The sequence below is a fragment of the Sinocyclocheilus grahami genome, unplaced genomic scaffold (genome assembly GCF_001515645.1).
Source record: "Sinocyclocheilus grahami isolate Dianchi unplaced genomic scaffold, SAMN03320097.WGS_v1.1 scaffold280.1, whole genome shotgun sequence".
NCBI lineage: Eukaryota > Metazoa > Chordata > Actinopteri > Cypriniformes > Cyprinidae > Sinocyclocheilus > Sinocyclocheilus grahami.
This window is the reverse complement of record NW_015505459.1, coordinates 1,782,027-1,794,153: the sequence shown is the minus strand read 5'-3', so window position 1 is coordinate 1,794,153 and position 12,127 is coordinate 1,782,027. Positions and strand designations below refer to the sequence as shown.

The following is a 12,127-nucleotide window of genomic DNA, read 5'->3' as shown; positions in this document are numbered from 1 at the left end:
ATAATTATAATAATTAATTATTTATTTAAATTATATATATATGACACTTTCTACAAAAAGAGTGCAAATAGTACCTAAAATAGTATTTGTAATAAATAATGTTAAATATTGATATTAATAATATTAAATTATACTAATATTAATAATATAAAGCTAACCTAATATTATTAAAAAAAAAATTGTTTGGCTGGGCTTGATTAATGGATAAATTTTCTACATTTATAAAAATGTAGAAAATATAATTCTTAGATTGCACAGCAAAAACACAAGATTTGTGATTCTTTATCTTTTTTAAAAAGCAATTGGACTCCAAAGTGTGCCATATTTTTGTGGAAGGTGGCCTGTGTTTGATCTTACCATGAATGCATTGACCATAGATCCCAGTATGGCCTGTAGCAGGAGTAACATGGTGCCCACTGGACACTGGTCAGTGATGACACGGTGACCGTAGCCAATGGTTGTCTCCGTTTCAATGGAGAAAAGAAACGCAGAGATGAATCCATTAACATTATTCACACATGGAGTCCACGCCTCGTCCTCCAAATGATCCAGATCCCCCCTGCCATACGAAAGAGGAAGGGAGAGAGATCATCCAACAGCAACAGAGATGTATGTGAAAACATGTCCTTTTTTAAAATCACACAGTCTCCTTTAGTAAATTGGCTCTTGCATCCTAAAGCGCAAAGTGGAGCGCTTGTTCTCAAGTGTCCACCCACACAGATTAATTGTGTTCATATCTAAGTGTGGACGACACAAATGCACTGCAGCTATGAGCAGAAAGCTTTTTTGTTTGCATTCAAAAATAGAATCTTATGATCTAAAAGGTTAAAAGACATAAAACTGTGTGTTTGTGTATGTTATTCATACCTGCAGTATGCAATGAGGTACCATATTGCTCCAAAGAAGAGCCAGGTGACTGCATACGCCATGACAAAGACCAGCAGAGAGCAGCGCCAGTTCAGATCCACCAGAGTGGTGAAGATATCCGTCAGGTAGCGGTACGTCTTGCGCATGTTACCGTGCTGCACATTACAGCGGCCGTTCTTCTCCACATAGCGCTGTCTCTTACGCCGGCTGCGCCCTGGAGAGAAACACCGAAAAATCAGAGCGTGTAAAAAAGGACACAAAAAGTAGGCAAACACCGTCACTGAGCAGCTTACCACAATCCATACCAAAAAACAGACAAGAAGTAAAACTGAGTGAGACACATTCAAAAACTAAGAAACGGCTACATTTATAAGCAGAAGAACAGTGACACTGTGCTCCTGTTGAGGTGGTAGAGGAGTAGGTCAGTCTGTTTCATTACAGGTAAGCAGAACAAAATCTTTGACAGCCGCCGACTCCTACATCATCTAAAGTAATTGAGTCTTACCCCATCCAAACCGGCCCCTCTCTTGCCCCGCCCCCTGAAGTTTCTTCCTGGGCTGATTGGCTTGCGCCTCCCTCGCAGCCATCTTGGCCTGGAAGGACATGCTGTTATTGGTCGGTGGCTGTGTGGGCGGGGCTGTCTCCGTGGTTACGACATGCCCCAGCTCCTCAAATGTGTTCTGAACATCCGTGGGCGGAGCATCCTTTGGGGCCTCCTCCACAGGCTCCTCCCCTTTCTCTGGAACTGGGAGGGACAGGGATTCAGGGCACGAGGAGAAACCGGTGTTGTCCAGTGCCATTGTGTGTGTGTGTGTGTAAGTAATAAGTGAATTTGTGTGTGGTAACAATGTTTCTCAATGCCTTATTCTCAGTTGCAGTGTTTCATTTGTGCCTTTGTTTGATTTCTGTGAAAAAGACAGTGAGAGAGACACAAATAGACACTGATAAAATCGAAAAAGACCTAATTAACAAGTTTTACCAATGGGCTGACAGTTTTATAACATCCTCTGATGACATTCTCAGAATATCAAAGTAATTTGCAACCACCAAAAATGGAAACGGCTTTATTTCACTGCTGATTATTGCTAAGCGTTCATTTTAACCTTGCCTTTCATTCACTGCCGCCGTTATGCATTAAGCATCCAATTAACTGCCTGAAATTAACTTAAGTAGATTACATTGATGACTTCATGCAATTCAACCTTTAAAAAAAACATTTTCCATATCAAACCCACAGCTGATGAAGGTCGTTTCAATACACAGTCAAACATCCGAGAAGGGCTCTTAGAAAAACACACAAACCCAAAGAGCAGACTGATATACGGATGTCTAACTTGACTTGAATTAACCTCCGGGTTCAACAGCTAAACACATTTTCAGAAGAAGGTGAAAAGGCAGCTAGAGGATTTAGGCTCACTTAATCCACAGCTCTGATGCCCACACACATACAAATGTACCCAGAAATGGGCAACCGTCCACATGATACTAAATATACAGGTCTGAGTTTCCCAAAAGCATGGTAAGCCTAAGCAGATCGTAGAAACCATTGCCACCAACTGTCTCTACAATATACTTAGGCTTACGATGCATTTGAGAACGCAGATGAGTACAATTAAAGAATTGTTTGAGGTTCAAAAGGAGTGAAGATCCAAGCCAAAGATGCTGCTGATTGCCAAAGACAATAATTGTGATTTGTTTCATTGTGTTTACTGTAATGTACTTACAATGGAGGTCTATGGGACAAGACAGTCTATAAATGTGCAGTCTGTGAAAGCCCATATTCATTTTTTCATAAAAATGCGTGCTATATGAGCTATAAAGCTGTCTAAATCGTGCTGTGGGATTACTTATCAAGGCTGATTCTGGTAGGTGAATTTTGTTTCTATGTAAACAGTCTATCTTTGCTATATTTTCAAAGCAGAATTCAATGCCTTGAAAAGTCATGACAGGAGAAAAGTGGATGTAATGTTGAAAACACAATGGTAGTAAGGGATCTTAGTCTAATCTCATGTTAAGCGTTATATAGTAAATTTATGGGGCCACAGTTTCAAAACAGCATTTTGACATTTTTCCTGGTGCAAAGTTCCACAGATTTCCATTGTAACTGAACTTAAGAAACCTACTATCTACTAAGATAACTAAAATTGAAATAGAAATGAATAAAAATAAAATAAAAAAAATGTGTCAAACACACCACAAAATTGTAAAAAATTTCAAAGTTAAACTTTAAAAATAAATTAAAATTTTAAAATATTAAAATAAAATAAAATAAAAAACTATTCAAAATAATAATAAAAAAACATAATAGTATCTCAGGGATACTAAAATAAGTGTCCATAGAGGAAATAATAAATAAGTAAATAGTTTCCAACTAGTTTCCAAGACAACATTTCTCAATTTCATTTAGTTCAACTTGATGTAATTAACTAAATCTGAAATTAATAATTTAAAAAAATTAATATTGAATTTAATATTGAACTATATAGCCATGTTAAAAAATAATGAAAAGGACAAAAATACTCCACACAAAATACTATTTAACTAAACTAAAATAAAAATAAAAACAAAGCACAACTTGGTGAGTTTAAGCATCCTGACCATTGCAACTGTCACAAAACAAGGCCATCAGTGCCTTTTCGTGTTCGGGAAACCTGTCTGAAAACAGTTATTTTCACAATGCCTCATACTGCCCCAGAAATCACACAATCAACTTTAACTTACAAGCCAAAACATTCCATAAACAACACAATACGCACAACCCAAAAACCTTGATCCTCTCAGAAAGATAAACAAAGCCAGTCTCAGTTCCCCGTGTCATCATAGCAAAAAAAAAAAACAGTGGTGTGACCTGCGCTAAAAACTGTCTACTTGCTTTCACTGCACATATACCCAATATCGTGCATCTAAAATCACATATCACATCACCATTGATTCATCTAATGGCATATTCACTGCTACATCATCTCTACAGTACGGTAACATCTGTCTGACTGAGTCTGATCCTGTTTGCAGTGTTTACACAGGGTGCGAAGTCCGGTGAGACGCTATATTTAGCTCTGATAGTCTGGCTGTAGTAATCACGCCCACTCGAAGATTGATCATGATCCTTCTTGGTCTGGGCCACATTTAGACTCGTGAATCTTTCATGGATTGAGTGGATCTGTGTGAAGACATGCTCATGTGTTCAATGCAAAATACTGGAGTAACGTTACAGAGCTGGAATACAGGATTGTCAAAAGAGACTGGATATCGCAGACTGCCATGGGCACACAATCTCTCTCTCTCTCTCTCTCTCTCACACACACACACACACACACACACACACACACACACACACACACACACACACACACACACACACACACACACACAGATAAATCAATCCTACTTGAATTAAACTGAATGGAGCAGGTAGCACAGACGAAAAAATGACCTGCATTGTGGACAAACCTGCTGGGTGTGTGTATATAACACACAATAAACAGTAAAATAGTAACCTATTTTTTGATATACCATGCTAGGCCTCCATAATTAATACTGCAAAGTAAAATGTGAAAGTAAAATGTAGAAAAAGTGTGTGTATATCCATGTATTTGTTTTTGTCTCTGTTTTTCGGTCTGTTTGTGTGGGTGGTTTGTTCACAGTCCTGATGGAAAGTGGGATTGTCATGTTTTCTAATTTTGGTCTTTTGGGAGAAAAGAGTGTCAGATGTGACACCAAGCTGCAATTACACACACACACACATATATATATATATATGTTCTCACACACACACACACACCCCATCAGATACTAATACTACCTTGTGTATAACAATTAGTACACAGCATATCAAACATTAACTTTTTACATAATTAAAAAAAAAATGCATACACCATAAAAACAATAATAATTTTCAATCTTAATAAACATTATATATAGCCTAATGTGTGTGTGTATATATTTATACACGTACATACGTATATATTAGTGCTGTCAAATGATTAATCTCGATTAATCACATCCAAAATAAAAGTTTTTGTTTACATAATATATGTATGTGTACTGTGTATATTTATTATGTATATATAAATCATATATATATATTCCACTCTCTTATGCTTAAAATACTTTTAACATATTTTACATACTTTTTTAATATAATAATTTCATGCAATTAATTAAAACGTTTTCTATTTTATGTATTATTGTTGTTGTTCTCCTTTTTGTTAGCCTACATTTAATTTTTCAGTCCCAATCAGTATTTAAAAATGTAAAATACTTGCCAGCAATCATGCAATCACATAAAGCAAGAAACCAAAAGGGGAAAGAACCAAATAATGCATGCACATTTACTGATGTTTAACTAATTACATGTCTTGATCAGCAAATAAACATCAGCCAGTGTATGTAGTAGCGTACAACCAAGCCTACCTGCCACTGAGGCGTTCTCCAGCACGTTAACTTCAGCGTTTTAAAGATCTTGAGATCTTCAACAGCCCTGCGGGTTTGTTAGTCCAAATCTCTCATGTTGGGCTCTTCGATCAGACTCATACCGGCGATGATGAGGATGAGGATGATGATGATGTTGGTCTACAGCGGGTGGAAACAGCGACGCAGCATCACTTCAGCATCATTTCACCTCCAGGAAACAAAAGAGAGCCAGCCAATCCACTCAGAGCGAAAAGGAACTTGTGAAATATTAATCGAAACGCAATCTCTTTCCACCGAGGAGAGTCTCCTGAATAAAATGGAGGCGATCTGACTGTCAGGATGGATGAGAGATTGGAGAGCGAAGTCGGCGTGATTCACCGGCTCTGCGCAGGTGTTCGTCTGCGTGCGTGTGTGTGTGTGTGTCTGAGAGAGAGAGAGAGAGAGAGAGAGAGAGAGAGATACAGAAGGGGAGAAGGCAATTAGAGGTGGGATGGAGAAGGAGGAGAGGGGAGGAGAAGAGAAGAGGGGGTGGAGATGAGGTCAGTGTCTCAAAAATATCTCTCACACATCATAAAAACATGAGCCACCATAATGATTTACTTAAAATATACTGCATAAATATATTTCATACATTTAATAAATCATATTTTTATTTTAAAATTATTTTAATGCAACCAAATTGATGAATACATATTTTATTCATAAATATATCACAGTAATATGATGTGATATAATATTATAAAATATAATATTCAAATGTCATGAGGAAAATCACCTTCTTAAGAAATTATACAGCAATTGTCATTTTAAACCTGAAGCCTGATATATTTTAGTGTTGTTAAATAACAGTGCTTGTTAGTTAAAATGTGCTTTAGGAATGCAATTTGATTAGGTTTAATTTGGTAGATTAATTAGCGAGCAATTGTGTTTAATGATGAAATGCCAATTTATTTGCTAGTGGGAGATCATTGCAGCAGCATATATTTACACACACACACACACTTACATTATATTTAGTAATTTAGCAAACGCTTTTATCCAAAGCGACTTACAAATGAGGACAATAGAAGCAATCAAAACCAACAAAAGAGCAATAATATGTAAATAATAATAATATGTATGCTGTGACAAGTCTTGGTTAGTCTAATGCAGTATATGTAGCAAATTTTTTTTATAATAAATAAAAAGAAAACAAGTAGACAGAACAGAAAAAGAATAGAGAATGCTAGTGTTATAGAGGATTGATTTTTTTCTTCAAACATACACACAAAATTATTTTTAAAATAGTATTAAAAATATATAATGCACATAGCAAACAAACACACAGTTTAAGGAAAATATAATGCCCTCTGCTGGCAAATGTGTTCCACATTCTCAACCATATTCTGAAAACTGTAAATATTAAAAAATGAATATTGTAATATATAGTATAAGAGTATGTAGTATTTGTAGTAATAATGTACTGAAGTGGGCTAATGTGTATCTTTATTGTCAAAACCATGTTTCACTCATCATCCATCCTAATAAGGGAAGTCAGATGCATGTCCAAAAACATTTGAAAAAAAATGGCAAGCAAGTGGATTTATCATTCCTTATGGTTAAGCATCTGCAGGTTGCATCTTAAGAACTCAAGAGCTACTAAAAATACAACCCATCTGTCACCACGCCATCTTTACACAAGAATCTTGAGTAGTTGCAGGGTTGCAGTTAGTCTCATGAGAGCTTTCTTTAATGGGGAAGCATCTCATAAATGCGAATTTGGTTGAGCTAAATCTTTTAATGATAGCCATACAGTCTGTTTAACAATCAAGCCAGTTGACCCTAACTGAGACTAGAGGCTCTGCGAGTGGTAACATCATTTGTGAGCTTGTCATAGGACATGCATCTCCACGTCTCCATACAGTGCAGAATGTAGGACAAGTGAAAATACGTTTTATATATATATATATATCCCGCTGATGGCAGTTTTGTTCAGTAACTCTTTGTCCATGTCAGTAGCCGTTAGGAACAGAATGTGTTCTATCTGACCCCTAGAAAAAATGTCCTTGTAAAGATCCTGTTAGAAGTTCTATATCCAATGAAATAAGCTGTGACTGTGCTGAAGACAAAATTATGCACAGCAAAAGACATTTTGTTGGCAAAATATCATTTTCTTTAACTAAAATCTGTTTTGTAAAAATAATCATCACACATACCATAGAAGACGGCGGTCATGGCTTTACTGAATCTTCCAGACACCTAATACAACTTGAGTATAAACTCCAGCTCACAGCCTGAACAAGAACAATGACATTCATACTAATCTAGGCAGAATGGCAAGAAAACAGAAACAGATGCTCCTGCAACAGCAATGTGCCAAAACCACACATTTACTCAAACTATTAGTTGTACTGTTAAGCTTTGCCCAGCTAAAATTAGGCACCTTATATTTAAAACAGATTGTTTTACTGCTGGTAAAATTCTGTGAAGTCATTCGGGTATGTTTGAAATGGAATAATGCTGCATATTTTGCAATATAAACTGCATAATGCCTACTGTGTATAACAGTATGCCACGCTAAAGGCTTTTGTTGCATGAGCTCATGACTAATATGTATATTTTGCTTTTTTATCTTTTGCAGGTTGATCAAATTTTGATTGAAGATACATCACCTAAAAATAAAAATATGCTGAAAATGTACTCACCCTCAGATCATCCAAGATGTAGATGAGTTTGTTTCTTAATGGAAACAGATTGGGAGAAATGGAGCATTTCATCACTTGCTCAGCAGTGGATCCTCTGCAGTGAATGGGTGCCGTCAGAATGAAACAGCTGATAAAAACATCACAATAATCCACAAGTAACACACACCACTCCACTCCATCAATTAACATCTTGTGAAGTGAAATGCTGTGGATTTGTAATAAACAAAACCATGAATGTGTTTTAACCATCGCTTCTAGCCAAAATATATCCATAAGTCCACAATCCATTATAAAGCTTCCTCTAGTGAAAAAGTCCATCTCCTTGTTGTCCTCTCACATCAAAACCCACCCACATATTTGCTCAGAACTCTTTTGGACTGTTTTGGCTTGTAAACGGTGCACATTTCTCTCCTGATTCAGATGAAGCGACTTTATCACTGGAGAAAGCAATATTATGGATAGAGGACTTTACCAATAGTTTAAATGTCTATTACAATGTTATTACATTATCATTATGACGTTATTACAAAATTGCAGCTTTTTGAGTCACAAGATGTTAATTGATGGAATTTTTCCAAATCTGTTCCAATAATCAAACTCATCTACATCTTGGACGGCCTAAGTTTGAGTAAATTTAGATTAGAACTAATCTGGGTATTGCATGCATACAGAAAAACAACATACTGTGCACAGCATACATAGTGCTCAATAAAAATAGTAGTGTGCATTAGTAAAGGTAGTATGACATTCTGAACATACCCTCAGGACTTTTAAATCTGTCAAGCTTTTAGATTTCATTTGCTCTTCTTTGAGCACTGTGTTATCTGATTTGCAAAACGATGTGTGTCTTTGTGTTTGGAGTGTTTGACTACTTGAGTTTCGAATTGGTAGTTTAGAAACATCTTGATTAAACGAGTTGTGTGTTTCTTTATTCTGGTAGTGGATCATTTACGTTGATTGAGTTTTGTCTGGGTTTGATTAAGCCGTATCGCTGAAAGCTAACGAGTTGCTTTCATGTTCTGCTCCTGTTTGGCCATCTGGATGCGTCTGAGATCAAACAGTCACAGGCTGGGCAGGGAATGGACATCTAATGAGGAGAAGAACATCTTACAAAGGTTGTCCATTTAACACTGTCATATTACTTTTTTTCCACGGAAATAGAGTTTATTTTTGGTCTGGGATCTGCGCGGAGTGTTTTTGTGTTCTGTTACCCCTCTGGTTGGTTGGTTGCTGTCCGATTTCCTGGTCTTCAAGCATTGACGAGAGAGGACTGGAGGGACTGTTTAACTCTGCCACTGACCTGGAAGAGATCATCACTAAGTTTGCAAATGCGTTAAGTGCTAGCAAACGAAAGACATTGTATTACTGGTTTCTGAAGACCTCTGCTGGAAAGACTGTTTTTAAATGTGATGTAGGTGAGCATGTGAGGTGTTTGCCTTTATGTATACCTAAAATACCTATATTACGATATATTCATAAATACTCATTCATACGTAAACACAGTTTAAGCTGTCAGCATTATGAATCTGAATTTTAACGTTTAAAGGAATGATTCCGGTGAAATACAAGTTAACAGCATAAATAACTTATAGGCAAGCTTACAACGATTGCTTCATGAGTACATTTCGATCAACACATTTACAAACTAAAATACAAGTCTAAATTATTTTCTGTTGTAATCAACAGCATGCTGAACTTGGAATATTAAAGCTAGAACACTTTCATTCTCATTTTAGTCCTTATGTTGTGTTCCAGTCATTTTTATTTTTCTTGAAAATGCTAGTTAATGTTTTTGACTGAAACTTACTGAATTTTTTTTAAAATAATTTTTGCACTTTGCAAAAAGCACTTTGATTTGAGCTTATGCACCACAGTTTTTCAGTGAAGCATTATTTGTGAGTAATTTTGGCCATTCACTCAAAAACCGAGGTGCATAAATTCAGATCAGTGAGGCTTGCAATCAATCAGTTCCTAAAAGTAATACAAAACCTGCTATTTGAATAATAAACAAGTTGACAAAAAGATTGAATCCAAGATTTGGTGATAATCTAGCATAATGAAAGATTTGTGACGTGACATGTGGCCAATACAGGTTACCCATACTAGGAATTAGTGCTCTGCATTTATCCCATCCTAAGTGCACACACACACCGAGAACACACACCCGGAGCAGTGGGCAGCCATTTATGCTGCGGCGCCCGGGGAGCAGTTGGGGGTTCGGTGCCTTGCTCAAGGGTAGCTCAGTCGTGGTATTGAAGGTGGAAGAGAGCGCTGTACATTCACTCCCCCCACCTACAATTCCTGCCGGACCTGAGACTCCAACTCGCAACCTTTGTGTTACGAGTCCAACCCTCTAACCAGTAGGCCACGACTTCCCTCCATTAAAGATTTATAAGCAATCTTTAAAATGCTGGGCGTTTTTGACCTGGTAACACAAAATTAGGTAAAGCACAGCACAAGGGTTAGTGATGGATTGCATGGTTTAAAATATTGTATGATTTTAATGTTTAACGTTTCTACTTAAAATAGGATCTGGTCCTTTTGTAAACAGCATTTCAGATGTGAACATGGTCAGTTTTTGCATTTGCAGCAGGTGCTGGAAATTGGCGACAGGCTTATCATTCCCAATGAGTACACAGAGGAGAAGACCACCTCAGGGATTTGATGGAATCAGCTGGTTGCCAGAGCAACGGCAGGACCGATATCCAGGACAGGACCCTTTTGGGCCGAATGAAAGTTTTTTCTTATGCATGTGCGTACATTATTAGCATTTCTCAATATATAGACTGACATTTTTAAAAGCAAATCTAGTATGTTTTCTGTTTTAACTGTTAAAGTGATACTAAGAATATAAAATTCTATTCCAGATATTACTCACTTGATAGTGTCATGAATTGAAAAGCATTGCTCCGTGAGTAATTTGTTGTTGTTATTGTGAGTGGGTTTCAGGTCCATTTTTTCCGATTAAACCAAATAAACAGATGCCACTGTGGAAGAGAAACAATGTAATGATGTTAAAAAATTGCACCAGAATCCACCATGACAGGCAGGATCCTGAATAAATATTTCAGCATAAATGGCTCAGTCTCAGTCTGATATAAAAGGATTTCCAGTCAAGAATAACCATAGACAATTGGATATTATGCACTATATGCATGTGGAAAAAATGCATTTGCTGACTTGGAAACGTCACTCTTGAAGACCTACCATTAAAGTTGAACTACATTCATTACCTCACCATGGCAACAGGGCAGAAAAATTATGTTTCTGAATAAAAATTATCACTAAAAAAAGATTGCATCATCATCACAAGCTCTTGGATATAAAAAGATGTCCAACTTTATCCATATACAGTGTATTAGGGTGGTTTATAGCTAATCTTAACTGCTTGATTGCTTGTATTGTCAAAAATGTAAACTATATTTTTGCAAAGCTCTCTAATCTAGTAAACACATCATCTAGGACCAGCAAAACCAGGGAAAAGGAGGCATAAAGGCCATCTCCATATCCTGGGCATTACTCCATATACAGGCGCATCTCAATAAATTAGAATGTCGTGGAGAAGTTAATTTATTTCTGTAATTCAACTCAAATTGTGAAACTCGTGTATTAAATAAATTCAATGCACAGCTTTCCAGAAGGCCAACAATTCACAAAAACATTTTTTTTTTTTATTGGTCTTATGAAGTATTCTAATTTGTTGAGATAGTGAATTGGTGGGTTTTTGTTAAATGTGAGCCAAAATCATCACAATTAAAAGAACCAAAGATTTAAACTACTTCAGTCTCTGTGCATTGAATTTATTTAATACACGAGTTTCACAATTTGAGTTGAATTACTGAAAAAAATGAACTTTTCCATGACATTCTAATTTATTGAGATGCACCTGTATATGGATCTTGCTGTTTTATGAGGTACATGCACAAAAACGCTCATGCAAGAAGCCAAGCTAGCAGTATTTTATAGCCTCATACCTATAAATAAATATCTTGTAATGGAATCGGCTTACCATTTTATATCAGGATTGTTTCATTTGCAATCGACTCTATTGGAATGTACTTCCACATCTCTGCCGGTCGCCTTATTGATTCTCTGTAATGTAATACACCTCTGTAATGCTCTGTCCCTAAATCATACAGGAATATATGAGGCTGTGTTTCAGA

The 12,127-nt window shown here is 36.5% G+C and overlaps 1 protein-coding gene across 5 annotated transcripts in view; it reads right to left on the bottom strand.

The window, feature by feature from the left end:
* Positions 1-5,663, bottom strand: part of LOC107600231 (G protein-activated inward rectifier potassium channel 3-like) — a 12,221-nt gene extending 6,558 nt beyond the window's left edge. Inside the window, exons 1-5 of one of the 5 annotated variants that reach the window (XM_016292077.1) lie at positions 3,624-3,636; positions 3,466-3,522; positions 1,373-1,772; positions 868-1,081; positions 358-559 (exon numbers count right to left, since the gene is read on the bottom strand). In XM_016292077.1, the coding sequence (XP_016147563.1) occupies positions 358-559; positions 868-1,081; positions 1,373-1,667 (711 nt within the window). In that variant the 5' untranslated portion in view covers positions 1,668-1,772; positions 3,466-3,522; positions 3,624-3,636. Of the gene's footprint in view, positions 1-357; positions 560-867; positions 1,082-1,372; positions 1,773-3,465; positions 3,523-3,588; positions 3,857-5,280 lie in introns of those variants that run through there. The other 4 variants (XM_016292076.1, XM_016292078.1, XM_016292075.1 and 1 more) reach the window with 4 other exon arrangements.
* Positions 5,664-12,127: the final 6,464 nt, after the last annotated feature.